This window comes from Strongylocentrotus purpuratus, unplaced genomic scaffold (genome assembly GCF_000002235.5).
Source record: "Strongylocentrotus purpuratus isolate Spur 01 unplaced genomic scaffold, Spur_5.0 spur5_scaffold_16, whole genome shotgun sequence".
NCBI classification, from domain to species: domain Eukaryota; kingdom Metazoa; phylum Echinodermata; class Echinoidea; order Camarodonta; family Strongylocentrotidae; genus Strongylocentrotus; species Strongylocentrotus purpuratus.
The window spans coordinates 28,931,448-28,948,840 of NW_022145601.1; the positions used below are offsets into that span (position 1 = coordinate 28,931,448).

General features: G+C 37.6%; 1 protein-coding gene across 1 annotated transcript; it reads right to left on the reverse strand.

Moving 5' to 3' along the window:
- Window positions 1-642: 642 nt before the first annotated feature.
- On the reverse strand, window positions 643-12,581 carry LOC576672 (dol-P-Man:Man(5)GlcNAc(2)-PP-Dol alpha-1,3-mannosyltransferase). Its single transcript, XM_030987242.1, has 9 exons — window positions 12,364-12,581; window positions 10,396-10,495; window positions 9,029-9,176; window positions 8,071-8,231; window positions 6,309-6,429; window positions 5,560-5,765; window positions 3,901-3,971; window positions 2,609-2,744; window positions 643-1,612 (listed from the first exon to the last, which is right to left on the reverse strand). Exons 1-9 carry the CDS (start codon window positions 12,518-12,520, stop codon window positions 1,435-1,437), a joined length of 1,278 nt encoding a protein of 425 aa, XP_030843102.1. The 5' UTR covers window positions 12,521-12,581; the 3' UTR covers window positions 643-1,434.
- Window positions 12,582-17,393: the final 4,812 nt, after the last annotated feature.

Below are 17,393 nucleotides of genomic sequence, written 5' to 3' on the forward strand. Positions count from 1 at the left end.
TTTTTAGGACAAATTTCCTTGGAAATTCTATCAAGATTTTCAAATGATAAAGTAGCTCTAACATTATCCAGCGTCAAAACCTGATTACTATTCCAATATTTGACACCCAAATCTCTTAATTTTGATCAAACATGTATTGACAGTTCATCAAAACAAATCATTGAATTAATGTTAGCATTGTCATGATTCAAATACAAAATATTATGATCATAAACATGTAGCACATAGATTTTGTTAATTTGACTTAATGATTCTTCTTTGCCAAGCTAAAAACACCATAACATGATTTTGTCTTTTTTCCACCTTTTTTTTCATTTCTACATCTACTTAAAGGTAAAGACCAGTATTGGAAACGCCCCCCTCTCAAAAAATGAAATGCAAGCTCTTATTACCTATCATGTGAAAGAATATGTTTTGACAAATACGTGATCATACAAATTTTGCTGAGAAACCGCCTACTAATTGATATATTTGGGACATTTTTATATCTATTTGGACCTGATAGATATAACGCACGTGTCGCATAGTCCCATATACACCTTTCTGTGTACAGTGCTTGTAACTTTACCAAGACTGGGCAAAAATTTATTATCATTTTGATGATTCCAGAACCTTGCAGTAGACACCAATACTTACTCACCCTTTTTCTGATCGATTCCACATTTCTTTCAAGATGCAATTGCATGACCAGAACTGATCTTTATATTTAACAGTAACAAAACTGATCAATTTGAATATTTAAAAAAAATCTTTAACATGACATGACAAAAAATAAATAAAACCCTGATACTGAAAAACCTAAGCAAAAAGGACTGACTACAAAAAAATAACCCTCAAAATGACACTTAATCTAATTTTTGTGAGAAGAAATGCATACCAAGCCAAAATTACTTCAGTTTATTTGAAAAATTGCAGCATCTGAGCATAGACTGTGTTTGCACTGAAGAAAATGTACTACAGTTTTAGATCTCTACATGTAGGTCATCGTTCAGATAGAAATAACATAAGTTAGAGATTTCGTCTCAAACGCAACGCAGCATCTTGGTGAAATTAGATGTATTTGTTAAAAAACTCAAAGTAAAGTATAACCGGTACATAGAAATTGGGGATGTCACAACATGAACAAATAAATTACTGTAGATAATATACATGTTAAATTTGAGTTGTTGTTTTGGAGATTTTATGATTTTTAATGATTGTTTCATTTAAAGGGCCAAGAAAATGAATGAATAAAATTCATTGTGCAGTGATTTTTACATCTCCTCCCACTGTCTTCTGCTTAATGTATGACTATATTCAGTATACTACATAAAGAATGCACAATGCCAAGACAGGGACGTTCCTTAACTCCGACGGACAAGGCATATGGCAAGCAGAAATCTTCCAAATAAATTTTGTCAAAATTATACCAAATATACTTCAAAATGATAGTACTTATTCATCTTTGATGTCTTGTGTCATCTGTGAACGAGCTGCAGCCCTTCTCCTCTCCTCCTTATTGCGCCACAGGCCGACGAGAATAAGCAGATGACAACAATGGAGGGCGCCAGAGCTAAGCGCCGTCGAAGGGTAGGTGTTCCAACAAAGTTCTATGACTCCAAGAATCAATAATCTGCAATAAGAGAGAAGAGGTCATATATTTAGATAAAAAATTAACACCCGAAAATAATTTTACATAAATGAATATTCAGATTAGGTTATACTTTACCAGCTTCAGTCAACTAATGGAAGAATCAGTGGACTGCCACAGTCAATGTTTGTCACACTTACAGTGTTATGTTCCATTTCATCCAAACAATGAGACAGTCTGGGTTTTCAATCTATAGTGAATGCAGAGTTAAAGATTACAAGTTTTGGGCCAAATAAAATGATTTTTCCATCTGTAATTTCCCGATTAATAGATTAAGTATTGTGGTCATTCACCTAGAGGGCAGCTATCTTGACTCTTTCACAAGAAAAAGCGAAAGGAGATATGAGACTTTACTTGGGCTATCCTCTCCAGACTTAATTATAATACAAGTGTGTCTTCCACGAACATATATTGACTACTCAACATTTTGTCATGCTATGTGTACAATTGATAATCTGGAGTTATTGTCGTAAGATAGCCTAGTGAAATGTATTGGCAGTAAAAACACATGCCAGGAAAGAAAAAAAAAGGCATCAACTTTGGTCCCGAAGGTGGATTTAAAGTTACAATCTGGCATATCTGACTGACATATACATTATATGATTTAGCCTAATCAAGTCCATAGAGGCATATTACCAGTTCCATGTTCTTGTAAGATGAACAACCACAATGCCATAAATCATGATTTTTCCACAATTATGCCTTTTGAGTTCCAAAGGTGTCTTTTCGTGCTACCAAAGGTTGTGTGTGACATTACTCTTGTGGATGTGCGTCCTTTTAAAGACCGTCAACACTACTGGGCCAGAAGGGATTAGACCACACAGCGAGGTCACTGACAGGTGGCTATCGCATTAACTCAGCTCTCAACTAACATAAGAAAAAGAGGATCATGGGGGACCAACAGGCACCGATTAGGGAAGTTTTCTATATAGAGGGAGCAAGTAGCTACAAGTAGGACAGTGGGGCTTGAAATCTTACCTTATCATGTCTGAGTAGTCTGTGGTCCACAGGAGATAAGGCAGAGTGTGGAAATACCAGACATAGAACTGATAGTGAAGGGTACGACTGAAAACCATGCCAACGAAGTTAGATGTGAAGAGGGTACCTACTATATGTACAGTGGAGTCAAGGAGAATAGCAAGCAAGCATTGTATCACAGAACCAAGTACAATTCTAGTGAGATTTGATATATTAGGTGTCAGATTTCGTTATATTTAAGATCTGAAGGTGTTGAGAAGCAAATACTGCAAGGAGCAGTCGAAGGAAAACGGGGTAGAGGTCGTCCACCAATATCTTGGACTGATGATATCAAGAAAGTGTCTGGACAAGGAATGAAAGGTGCAACACAAATGGAAGGTGAAAGAGTTGCATGGCGTGCTCTCGTGAAAACCACAGCAGCGCTTTACAGCACCACCTGAAGTTGATGCTGAAGTATTAAAATTGCATCACGCTCAAATAAGACATATTACATATTACAGGTATATCGAATTATCATTACCATTATTCATTATCAAATTGTCATTATCATTATAGTACTGCCAGAGTTCATTGCTAATTGATCCCTGGACTGTCCTACAATTGATGCTGAAAATGTAATATAAATATTGCTAAGTATATGAATATTGTTTATCTTTTCTTCATAATAATTTCAATTTAATTCAATTACGTTATTTAATAAACACAAGACTATATCATTGTTATAACTTCCGGAGCCTATGACCTACAAGCATTGCTTTCTCTTTAGGCTCCATCATATTTCTTCCTTTATTTAACTTAGTCTTATGTATTATTCGTTTTGTTTGTATAAATGCATCCAAAAAATGATTACAAAAATGTAACATGCCAAATGTAATGATGTATTATACAACATGTTAAATATATAAATAAACTTAAACTGAACTGTCCTACAATTGATGCTGAGTAGATTACAAGTACAAGCTTGCTTAACCCCTTTTTTGCTGTTGGAGGCGAATCCAGCTTAAAATTTTCTTTAATGTTGTACAGTGAAATTGGACTAAGAATGACTACGATAGTTCTGGTTATCTTTGAATCGAAATGGGTGTACATGTTATGTGTTGTAGAATATATCCCTAATAAGGATATTGTTTTGTATGCCAAAGTTAGCATCAAAGTAAATAAGTGTAATTAAAACTTAGATGTTTGCCTTTTGGAAATGTATTTAAGATAGATATTCATTTACAGAAGGGCTTAAAGCATACACGTACCACACTCCCGACATATTATAGCAATTCTTGGTTTATAAAGGATATAGTTCTCATTCAGGACACTCTTTTCACGCAAGGATGGGGCCTTCAGGAGCGCAAAGATACCCCCATTTCTCCTGGAAATGATACAAAGAGAAAACAAACAGTGAATAAATATGGTCCATGATAATAATAATAATAATAATGATGATACCCAGTTTATATATAGCGCTTATTAGAATCACTATTAAAGCACTTCCAAACTTGGAGATTATTACCCTGGCTTTAGCTGTGCTGCCATTGCGGCGCTCTAGCTTTTCAAAGAATTAATTCCTGCCAGGCATCCGCTTACATCACCTGGGTTGGGTGTGGCAAATGTTATGTAGATCAATGTCTTGCCAAAGGACATTAGGCTCGCGGCGGGTTTTGAACCACAGACCTATGATCGACAGTCCGGCGACTCAACCACTCGACCACGGCACCTCTGATATGAGTTAACTCTTTATATGCCACACAATTAATCTTCCTGTGTCACATTGTGTTTATCATGAGCTAGATATACCACAGATTTCAAGATTATTTAACCATTTCCGGTGCAAGATTAAAGATAAAGACCAGTTCTGGTCATGTGATCGCATTGTGAAATAAACGTTGTGGAATCGATCAGAAAAGGTTGATCATCTAGCATATAAGTATTGGTGTGTACTGCAAGGTTCTGGAATCATCAAAATCATAAGAAACTTGGCCCGGTCTTGGTAAAGTTACAAGCACTGTACACAGAAAGATGTATATGGGACTACGCACACGTGCGCGGCACGTGCGTAATATCTATCACATCCTAATAGATAAACTAATTTACCAAATATATCAATTATAAAGGTAGTTTCTCAGCAAAATTTGTATCATCACGTATTAGTCAAAACATATTCTTTCACAGGCATGATTGGTAATAAGAGCTTCCATTTCATTTTTTGAGAGGGCGGGCGTTTCCAAAACTGGTCTTTACCTTTAATCTATACTGGTTTTAAAAGGGTTGTCATGGAGCTAATCAAGACCTGATATAGGTAATTTTCAAACAGGTTGTTTCGCACAAAGCAACCCTTCCAATAAATATCCCAGAGTGCATTTGAAATGGGGCTTAAATGTAACAAAAGGGTAAGTTTAATATATTGGCAATAGCGAGAATTACCACTGCATGAGGCGATGTGTAGACACTACATCGATTTGAAATTATTCTTCAAAATGAGTCTAAATGTTGTACATCTATAAGAACACATTAAAAATGTTCAAGCAAAATTAATATTCAGAATATAAGAAGGAAATTGTCTCCTTTTCAAAATTTGGTTCAACGTCCTAGTCGCAAAAACATGGCAATAACAGCTGTAAATACCTACAAAATTCATTTGAAGGGAGGAGGGGGGCGGATTCGCAGATGGTTCGCTTTTCTTGGTTATCATCATGTCCAGAACACTTTGGATTGTTTGTTTGTTTGTTTTACATGACTGCTATGAAAGCATGTGCTTGTAAGTAAGTAACCAGAGGACTGACAGGATTTGGTAATGAGGATTAATGCCTTACCAAAGGGCAGTAGCGCATCGACTTGGATTCGAACCCAGGACCTGCCGGTTGCGAGACCACCGCTCTACCACTGAGCCATAGCGCATCCTCTTGATTTTGCATCCTAGACTAATAACTTCAAAGACTACCTATCAGTACTTATCTCACCTGTTCCAGCGATGGACAACGAAGAGAAACAGCACGAGGAGGTGAAGAAAGACAAGACTCAACTGAAAGTAGCGATTTAAGAACAGCTCTTCTGGAATGAGTCGCCAGTTGACCGTCCACTTATAGAAGAACTGTCGGCTGAGCTCAAACGACCGCAGGATGTAAGCTTCAGGATTGGCTACTAAGAAGGGCCAAGCAAGACCAAGCTGTTCAAAGAAAATGTGTGGTGGAATAAAGTTTGTAAAGATACAGGTAAAAGAACTGTGTATGGTGCAGCTGGATAAGGGAGGGTGGGAGAAAATATTCTTAACCCATTGTATTGTTACTCAAATTCTTCATGAGAAGCTATGCTTATGTGTCTTTTAAAGGGATTGGGTATCTTTGCCTTAGATTATAAACAAAATCTTGGATTTAGCTCATGCTGCAATCGTAATTATTAACCCAGGACTTCTACAAGCCAATCTCTTGTATGATTATCCAGATATTTATGAATGGAAATCGAAATTTCAATTACCATTTTTCCAAAGGTTTTTATAAAACTACAGTCTATTGGGGAAAACGTGTATGGTAAAACTGGTCACTCAAAGATTTTTTTTACTTTTTTGAGGCACTTCATGGACATTTTGAAGCACAATTTTTTTAAGGTTTCAATATAACACCATTTTCACACACACTGATAACACGAAAGGGCCATGCATCTCAGATATGTAAAACAGGAAACATTGTTAAATGATGCCTTTAAATCATACCTGGACTAAAGCACATACAGCAAGCCTGGGTATAGTCCACCAGAAGCCAAATTGAGTGAGAAGGAGAATGAGAAGACCTGGAGCAAACAGCAGGACATTCATCTTGACGCTTACTGCTATACTGTATGAATAACAAAAGAAATCACGATACAAAGATATTAATATTGGAAAAATTACACCACAGGGAACACATAGTCATTAATATTCATAAACGATGCATATTTGATTAATGCCTACTAAAAGAATCAGATTTCATGAAAAACTTGACACTGGCCTGTTGGCCCCAGGCCAGTAAAATGTCAGAAAAAGGTATTACTGGTAAGAACGGGCAAGTAAAATGTTTGCTCTTTCATTAACATTAAATGAGAAATTGTAAAGCACCAGTAATAATTCTTATGATGCGAAAATGGTGATTAAATGCATAATGAAAATAATGATACAACTTAATTGTTTGGATATTTTGGGCCAATGAGAATTTGGTTCAAGACAGAAGTAGAAGTGAGAAACAAATTATAGTTTAGACTTGCATTATATTCATGGAAATATGAGCCACTTTCCTATTAACTAACATTATAAACCAATTAAAACAAAAACAAGAGTCAGATATTTCAACAACAACAACAAAATGATTGTATTTCACTTTTTTATCAAACTAATACAATGAAACGTACAGATTTGCATCTCTGAACTAATGACGCACACATTCACTGCCTCGTTGTTTTTGCAGGGCATACCAAATCAGTCTTGGGCTGTGCAAACTTACAAGCAAAATATCTGTCTGTCCTGCTCCCTTTGATTGAGAACAAAGTCCCGAAAGCAGAAGAAACATTTCCAATACCAGGCCCAACAGATTTGCCACACCAGGCACAGCCTTTTTTGTGCCATCAATTATAAACTTACTGTACATAAAGACAAATCAAAATATTCTTATACCAATGATAAAGGAAATAGAAATTACTCTAGAATGTAAGACATCATTTTCAAATGTCAGATTACCTTTACCATTTAGTGAGCTTGATTATCAAAAAATAAAACTACATTCATTATCTGATATTTTAAAACTTTCCCTAATCTGTTTCCTTTTTGGCTTTACTTCCTATGAATAGTTATTATTTCTTATGACAGGACCCAACACACAACTGTAGAATACTGTACCCTAGTTACAAAATTATTTCCTAAATGCTAGAGCAAAGCTGGTGGAAATTTCACGAAACAACAGCAAATTACCCCCATCACACAACGAACCCTAACCTTGACCCTTATCCTTGGGCATAATAAAGATAATGACCCTGGTACATTGTACTGATGCATATGGTGGGGTATTCTGCAGTTAAAGGTACAGAACAGTTTTGGAAATGCCCCGCTCTCAAAAAATGAAATGGAAGCTCTTATTACCAATCATGTGAAAGAATATGTTTTGACTAATACGTGATGATACAACTTTTGCTGGGAAACCACCTTCTAATTGATATATTTGGTACATTAATATATCTATCCGGAATTCCGGGCTGGATAGATATCGCGAAGTCCCATATACATCTTTTTGTGTACAGTGCTTGTACATGTAAATTTACCAAGACTGGGCCAAATTTCTTATCATTTTGATGATTCCAGAACCTTGCAATACACACCAATACTTATATGCTAGATGATCAACCTTTTCTGATCGATTCCACAATGTTTCTTTCACAATGCAATCGCATGACCAGAACTGGTCTATACCTTTAAGCTATTTACTAAGTTATTCAAACCATATTCCTACCTGAAGAAAAAGCACCCTATGGTCCAGCGTCTATCCATGAACAAACAGATGGCTACATAGAGGAAGTACATGGCTACTGGGTCATTGAAGAGACGTAGCACATAAATGGAATGAACTCGGTAGGAGGCACAGCACATGAAGAAAAACACATACGGTGGTATCTGCAAGGAAGAATGTAAAAGAAATTTAGTAATGTGTTTATTCATGACTTTTACATGGCAGTTTTCAAATAATAGAAAGGAAGAAACTCTGTTCAGATTCCATAAAGGCTTGTTCATGTAGCACAGTAATACGTTTTGGTTTCCTGCAGGAATCTTTTAAAGGTAAAGACCAGTATTGGAAACGCCCCAATTTCAAAAAATGAAATGGAAGCTCTCATTACCAATCATGTGAAAGAATATGTTTTGACTAATACATGATGAAAAAATTTGCCGGGAAACCGCCTAATAATTCATATATTTGGTAAATTTGTTTCTCTCATGGTCTGTGAGAGATATAGGGTAGTCCCATATACATCTTTCTGTGTATAGTGCTTGTAACTTTACGAAGAATGGGTCAAATTTCTTATCATTTTGATGATTCCAGAACCTTGCAGATGCTAGATGCTAGATGATCAACCTTTTCTGATCGATTCCACAACGTTTCTTTAACAATGCAATCGCATGACCATAACTGGTCTTTACCTTTAAGCAAATTTGAGCTTACTTCACTTGACACATTAATACCGATAAGTGAATAGGTTAGGAAATTGCACCTTGCCTTGCAAGTCTCTTGCGATCATAACTTGAGAGGCATTGTAGTACCGGTATTATAAAACCCAAAGCTACATGCATTGTGAACTGGAAATAAATCAGTTTTGTAAGTCTATCATTTTCCAGCTTGAAGCTTTCATGAATCATCTCGACCATTCACAGAATAAGCAAAAGTTTGTGGCTTTTCGGTATTTTACTGGACCAACCTTTTTTGTCCTCATGTAGATCTTGAAGACCATGATTAGGTTCATGAGGTAGAGAGCCATGAAGATATACTGGGCTAACTTGATGTTTGTACCTGCTTCAGTAGCATAGTACAGAGCCATAAAGATGTATACAAAACCAGCTGGGTACCTTCAGATAAGGAAAGAAGAAAGAAAATATACTGGAAGGAAATGTTCATAAATGGTCATTTACAGGAGAACATTATTACAAAAATAAGGTTCTTTGATGCTCAAGCTTGCAAAAATATATTAAAAAATGACTGCCTTTTATGTACAAGGAAAAAAAGAAACATGGGTTTTCAGTAAAAGGGAAACAAATATATGCCCTCAGTTAAGAAGTAAAAAAGAAAAGAGTGAATTCTGGTGTCTCAAAAGTCAAAAAGCATGCTACATTTGAATTCGACTTCATGATCACATCTTCACCTTCAGTTGCTTTATCTATCCTTATTTACTATGAACATATTGTTAGTTAGTGAGCTGAGGAAGGAATTCACATTTTCCCCTCAGTCGTGCCAACAATCTGTACAGTGATATACATGACGGATTTGTCGGTTCATGATAACGCAGATTAGCATCTTATTGCTGGTTTTTACCCATTCAGAGCTGTTAACATCAAACCCTATCCATCAATTACAGTGTGTACAATTTTTTTAAATAAAGAATCACTACATCTGAATCCCCTACAACAGGAACAGGAACTTCAGGAAGCCTCATTGTGATACGGAGTAGTATAAAGTTTTATACCGATTAAACAAGCCTTTTAACCCATTGCCTACTGAAACTGTGTGGTCCTTGTATTAAAGGTAAAGACCAGTATTGAAAACGCCCCAATTTCAAAAAAAGGAATGGAAGCTCTTTATTACCAATCATGTGAAAGAATATGTCTAATACATGATGATAAAAAATTTGCCGGGAAACCGCCTACTAATTGATATATTTGGTAAATTAGTTTATCTATTGGACTGTGAGAGATAAATGCATGTCTCGCACACATGTGCGTAGTCCCATATACATCTTTCTGTGTACAGTGCTTGTAACTTTACAAAGACTGGGCCAAATTTCTTATCATTTTGATGATTCCAGAACCTTGCAGTACACACCAATACTTATATGCTAGATCGTCAACCGTTTCTGATTGATTCCACAACGTTTCTTTCACAATGCAATCACATGACCATAACTGGTCTTTATCTTTAAGCCTATGGGAATTAGAAAGTTCAGTAGTCAACAGGTTAGAATCACATTTGGAGCACTTCAAAGTTCAAAGTTTATCTATGACAATTCAGACAATGGATCAAAAGCTTGGTTGCACTGAAGGGGTTAAGATAGTTCACTAGATTTTGACTTACACCAGAGGTCCTGTATCACCCTTGAGTTCCATATAGTCATAAGTGCCATTGATGACTCCTTCTACTTCTTGCATGTACGCCTTCCAGTCTATCTCAGTATCTGTGATATAAAGACACAATGTCATCATCACTGGCTATGGTCATGAAACAAATTTTATGTTTACACTTGGTGACTTTGTGTTTTATGTTCACACTCAGTGACTTTGTGTTCTATGTTTTATGTTCACACTAAGGATCGTCCACAATTTCGCGGACGATTCTTATTTCCAATCCGCGCAATGGCGATGCGAAAAACGTATTTCGCGGACGATTCTTATTTCCAATCCGCGCAATGGCGATGCGAAAAACGTATTCCGCGATGGTGCTCCTAGATTTATTTCACACTTACTTTGCAAAGATACTTTCATGTTATGATAAATCCTCGGTAAGACGGACAACCCATAAAAGTAAACGGTGAAGTGGGGGTATTTTATTACGCAGAATCCGTTTTTTTGCATTGCCAGCACAAAGATTGGGAGCCCAACACCTGCGGAGCCCAACACCTGCAGAGCCCCAACGGTAAAAAAATCATCCTTGTCCTTGACTAGGCAAATTCATGCAAAAAAATATATTAAAAAAATTGACTTGAAAACACATCACACAATTAGTCTGAACCGAGTCAGGAGCAAATTTGAAGAAATTATATTTTTAAATGTTGTAAAACCAAAGATATAAGAAGAAAACTGACCAAGTATCTGTACTAAAAATCGTACATGTAAAATTGGTCGTAGACATTCGACAGCTGAATATGACGCGCACGGTTGCATTACGTGCCTTCTCGAATCCAAAATCGTACCTCACACACACAATCTCGCCATACCGCGAATGGTCCGTCTTGGGGAGCTAGCCGGCTAGCTGAGAGTTTGCAGCGATACCAACGCAGCTTCGGAGCTCCGCAGCGCGCCATTTTAGCGGGACTCGGAAAGGTTTGCGATGGGAAGGCAGCAGCCTAGCTTTTTGCCCAAACAACGCTAGATCGGCTGCTGGCAAAATGAAAATAACTACGATTGAGAACATCGTCGGTTTCTTAACTTTTCAGTGAGATAATTCTGAATTCTAATTGAGACTATATAATAAATTAAATCGACAAAGAAACCTCGGTAGAACTCTTATAACTATACAAAAGCTTGTTTATTTCTTCATTTGACATTTTGTTTTCGACCATTTTTTCGTGCGCGAGTCAAACTTTCAACACGCAAGGAATGGGGAACACTCGCGGACCTCGTAACAAATTTGTTGCAAAAAAAAAATTTCAAGGGTGATTTTGAAGCAGTGAAGAACATTGGCGCTGCAATGCGCAGAAATATACTTGAAAGAAACTTAAAAAATAATACCTGAATTTTCAGAAAATCGTATTTGTATTAGTGTACCTAGATGTGACTTGTTTATAAATCAGATTTTATGAAGATTTGTCGGGAAATTTTTTTTTCCGTTTGGTGGTCATTTCTAGGCTAATATTTTAAAAGTTGCATCAGTAATGGGCGCGATGTTTCTCTTATCGTACTCGCATGTTATTTCTACATAACATAGGATGGTTAAGGGTAAGACCAGATAACAATATCCAAGTTTTGGGCTGATTATTGCCGACCCACCGCAGCAAGGCCATTCAGATTTTCGTACGCGCGCAAAGCGCCCTCTAGTGCCCCATGAATGTGCCTACCTTGACCTTATTTGTTACTATTTTTAGGACGCGGTTTGTCCGCCTTTCGCGCCTCTACTGTAGTACTGATCAGCAAATGGAATTGGCGAGTCATGTCTTGCGGATCTCAATGATAATAAAACTCTGTCCCAGGCGTAAATACTCATTTTTGATTGATAGTAGGGTAATTATGATACATAACACTCAAATGCACGCATGAAAACTCATGTCTATTTCTGATAACAAATTTCTCAATGAATGGGACTGAAGGAGAAAATGACTGAACTTACACTTTACTTTTTCGATCACAGTGACATTCATAAACAACTCTGTAATGAATAAGACGGTTGCAGAAAACCACAGGTACTTTCTGTCCGTAAGAAGTGATTTGATCGAAATATCATATCGACTACGAGCTGGTTCACTCGGTTGATTTTGAGGAGGCATCTTGAATTTTATTAACGTGGCACCGTTACCAACTCAACCAACCAAAACTCACGAAAGCTTGTCGAAGTCGACCCCAACGGCTTTGTGCATGGAGTACTTCTTGTTGGGGTGAAGTAGAAAGAGTCCAACTTGTAATTGGATTAAAAAAAACAGCAAATGCAAGCAGTTGGTCAATTAATCACCCCCAAAAAGAAAAGGAAGTGCGAAGATCCCAATCCAGCTCCTAATAAGGCACAGAGTTAATCTGGCTGAGAGGTTCATTTGTCTCCACAGTAGAAAGAGATCTTCATGAATTGGAAAATCGTTACTTTTTATTATAACAGATCTAGTTTTCCAGATCAAGTTTTGTTTTCAATAACCATTTTCCCCGGATTTTTGTCCTGCCTTCGTCTGTAGGAGATTGATTTACTTATCAATATTGAAATATTGGAGAGAAAAAAACATTCTCCAAGTATATAAACTCCTTTTTGTAATATAAAATTTGATTACTATTTTTGTATTTTATTTTATTTTCAGGAGTCTAAGGCAGCGTTTTCAACCTTTATTTTAGTGACGGTACCCTTTTCAGAAATAACAAGTTTCGCGTCACCCCAATTAAATCCATTTACAACAAGATTCATTTTGCATCACTCTTACTCACACTCGTAGTGCCTGTACACACACGCACATTGGTTTCTAAATTTTGCGCGCGAGCAAATCGAGTGAGCAAAATAAAGACACTAGTAATATGATTTTTTAAAATTATTTATGATCAACACACCAGATAAAAGCGTGCTGGCAGCTCGCTGTCGAATACATGAATACAACAATCATCATGTGCGATAAATTCGATGCACTAATAAAAGGAGATTCTGGCATCTCATAATGGCTCAGAAGTAAGAATTATCCTGTTCTAAATGTTGCGAACGAGTGGAGCGAACGGGTGTGGTAAAAATGTGATTTCGATATATAAAAGATATAAAGTTCGGACACCTGGTTGCTCATGATCATATACAGTTTCCGAGAAAGACCGGTGCCACTCCCTCCTTTTGTAACAGTATGAAACTTTTATTTAAACTAGAAACAAACTTTGTCAAACTTACATGTTATTCATTATATTCATTTGTATGTTTCTTTGTATTGATATGAAAAAGTGGAAATAAAACAAACAAACAAACAAACAAATAGAAGGACTCGCGTTGAGCCTCTGACCGTGACAAATTAAACTGTGTGAAAGTATAACCAATTTAGAAACAGGGTTTTGGCGTTGATGTTGGGGATGATATTTTTAAGTTTGAAGAAAAAGAAACAGAAGAAAGAAGAAAAAAAAAAAAAAAAAAAAAAAAAAAAAAATCGAAATTCTCGTGATTATACACTGTCGCTCATATATTTTTTTACCCCAATTTATGGAATTATTAATTTTTGACGATGATTTATTCCTAATAGATCTAGATAATAGAATACATTCTCAGATTTTATTGAAAAATAAATTGCAAGTGTTTGTTTTGCGTGACTGCTAAAGCATGTGTATGCTACTATGCTTATCAACTAGGGGACCTACGCCCTTGATGACAGTAATGAGGATTAATGCCCCACAAAAGCGCATAGCACATCGACACGGTTTTGATCCTGGGGCCTCACAGTTACGAGGCCATTGCTTGGCCACTTAACCATGACTGTACGCAACGGGGGCTAGGGTAGGGGCACTTCCCACAAATTAAAAAAAGAAAAAAGAAAATGCAATAAATTTTCAATAATTCATTGCATTTTACCCCGGCCCCCAACATTAAAAAATCCTCTGTACGACCAAATGATAATTCTGTAAACTATTTAATCTTCACAAAGATCAATAACTCAGACGAACATATTAGCACCAGACGGAAAATGCACCTTGACATAGTGACTTAGAAAAAGAAAGAAAGAAGGAGAAGAAAAAGAAGAAGAATATATATATATACGTATATATATCTCAGCACCCCCGGTGAAAAAAAATCGTTCCCAGGGCCCCCATGGGGGGTGGCTCATTTGAACATTTTCGGCTACTCTAGTCAGTAAATTAGGTCCGAAACCCCCATTCAAAAATGATCTAGAGATATTCCTGGATGCATCCTGAAATTAGAGCGGAAATACACAGCTCTCCCTTTGAAGACAGATATTAGCTGACAAAGGCAATCTAACCCATGAGTATTGACTAAATCAATCAAAAAAATAAAATCAAAGAATAATACTGAAAGGAATGTTGACCCTTTCATAGAAACATGACCCGAAGGAGAGAAAATAAAAAGATTATATAAGTGAAAGTTACATAAATCGAATAAAGAATATCAAGTCATCTTTTTATGAAGGGTCAATTAACATTAAATTGCTCAATAATTATTATTTCTGCTATGAGAGAAAGTTTGTTCACATCATTATCAGAACTTCCACGAATATTGCAGCTAAAAGTGAAGGGGTAAAGTGAAATAAAGATCCAGGTCAATATATCAATTTAAAGGGATAGTTGAGTTCTGTTTTCAGACCGCAAATGTCTTCAAAGTGCATGGTTATTGCCAGGCGCGGATCCAGGATTTCTTAGGGGGGGGGGCCCAAATTTCAAATTATGCGAGCCAAATATTGGTACGTAATGGTGACCAACAGTGGCGTAATGCGGGGGGGGGGGGGGGGGGGGGGGGTCGGTGCAAACGCGAAACGCGGAAGCTTTGACGTTTTATTAAATTATTCGAGAAAGAAGACGACTCGTTGTACCGTTCTCGACTCTTAATCTTCGTCTGAATTAAGTTTTTCCCCTCCCGCGCGAAGCGCGGAAAATTTTACGATTTATTAAATTATTAGAGAAAGAAGACGATTCGTTGTAAAGTTCTTGACTCTTAATCCTTGTCTAAATTCAGCCCCTCTCCCCTCCTGCGCAAAGCGCGGAAGCTTTGACGTTTCATTAAACTATTAAAGAAAGAAGACGATTCGTTGTACCGTTCTCGACTATTAATCTTCGTCTGAATTTAGTTTTTCCCCTCCCGCGCGAAGCGCGGAAAATTTTACGATTTATTAAATTATTAGAGAAAGAAGACGATTCGTTGTAAAGTTCTCGACTCTTAATCCTCGTCTAAATTCAGTCACCCCCTCTCCCTCCTGCGCGAAGCGCGGAAGCTTTGACGTTTCATTAAACTATTAAAGAAAGAAGACGATTCGTTATAGAGTTCTCGACTCTTAATCCTTGTCTGAATTCAGGTCCCCCCCCTCTCTTCCCGTGCGAAGCGCGGAAGCTTTTAAGTTTCATAAGATTGTGAGAGAAAGAAGACGATTGGCTGTACAGTTCTCGACTCTTAATCCTCGTATGAATTTAGTTTTTCCCAATTAAACTATTGAAGAAAGAAGACGATTCGTTGTACCGTTCTCGACTCTTAATCCTCGTATGAATTTAGTTTTTCCCCATTAAACTATTGAAGAAAGAAGACGATTCGTTGTACCGTTCTCGACTCTTAATCCTCGTATGAATTTAGTTTTTCCCCTCCCGCGCGAAGCGCGGAAAATTTTACGATTTATTAAATTATTAGAGAAAGAAGACGATTCGTTGTAAAGTTCTCGACTCTTAATCCTCGTCTAAATTCAGTCACCCCCTCTCCCTCCTGCGCGAAGCGCGGAAGCTTTGACGTTTCATTAAACTATTAAAGAAAGAAGACGATTCGTTATAGAGTTCTCGACTCTTAATCCTTGTCTGAATTCAGGTCCCCCCCCCTCTCTTCCCGTGCGAAGCGCGGAAGCTTTTAAGTTTCATAAGATTGTGAGAGAAAGAAGACGATTGGCTGTACAGTTCTCGACTCTTAATCCTCGTCTAAATTCAGTCACCCCCTCTCCCTCCTGCGCGAAGCGCGGAAGCTTTGACGTTTCATTAAACTATTAAAGAAAGAAGACGATTCGTTATAGAGTTCTCGACTCTTAATCCTTGTCTGAATTCAGGTCCCCCCCCTCTCTTCCCGTGCGAAGCGCGGAAGCTTTTAAGTTTGATAAGATTGTGAGAGAAAGAAGACGATTGGCTGTACAGTTCTCGACTCTTAATCCTCGTCTGAATTCAGGTCCCCCCCTCCCCCTCCCACGCGAAGCGCGGAAGCTTTTAAGTTCCATAAGATTATGAGAGAAAGAAGACGATTGGCTGTACAGTTCTCGACTCTTAATCCTCGTCTGAATTCAGGTCTCCCCCCCCCTCCCGCGCGAAGCGCGGAAGTTTTTAAGTTTCATAAGATTATGAGAGAAAGAAGACGATTGGCTGTACAGTTCTCGACTCTTAATCCTCGTCTGAATTCAGGTCCCCCCCCCTCCCCCTCCCACGCGAAGCGCGGAAGCTTTTAAGTTCCATAAGATTATGAGAGAAAGAAGACGATTGGCTGTACAGTTCTCGACTCTTAATCCTCGTCTGAATTCAGGTCTCCCCCCCTCCCGCGCGAAGCGCGGAAGTTTTTAAGTTTCATAAGATTATGAGAGAAAGAAGACGATTGGCTGTACAGTTCTCGACTATAAATCCTCGTCTTAATTCAAGCTTTTAATTTTCATTAAATCATTAGAGAAAGAAGACGATTCGTTGTACCGTTCTCGAAAATAATCCTCGTCGGAATTTAGTTTCCCCCCATCCCGCGCGAAGCGCGGAAGCTTTTACGTTTCATTAAATCATTAAAGATTCGTATTACCGTTCTCGCCTCTGAATCCTCGTCTTAATTCAGAATCCCCCTCCCGCGCAAAGCGCGGAAGCTTTGACGTTTCATAAGATTATGAGAGAAAGAAGACGATTCGCTGTACCGTTCTCTATACTCTTAATCCTTGTCTGAATTTCAAAGATGTTCTTTGTCTGCTACTTTTTCTTCCTATGTCCTCTTCCGATTTGGGGGGACCGCGGTCAGATAAG

Excerpts from the sequence above, each read along its gene's own strand:
- LOC576672 (XM_030987242.1), bottom strand. The coding sequence starts at position 12,520 with ATGCCTCCTCAAAATCAACCGAGTGAACCAGCTCGTAGTCGATATGAT. Across the intron at positions 5,766-6,308 it reads CTGTATGTGCTTTAGTCCAG|CTTGGTCTTGCTTGGCCCTT; the intron begins GTATGATTTAAA and ends TTCTTTGAACAG. Across the intron at positions 3,972-5,559 it reads GTTGTCCATCGCTGGAACAG|GAGAAATGGGGGTATCTTTG; the intron begins GTGAGATAAGTA and ends TATCATTTCCAG.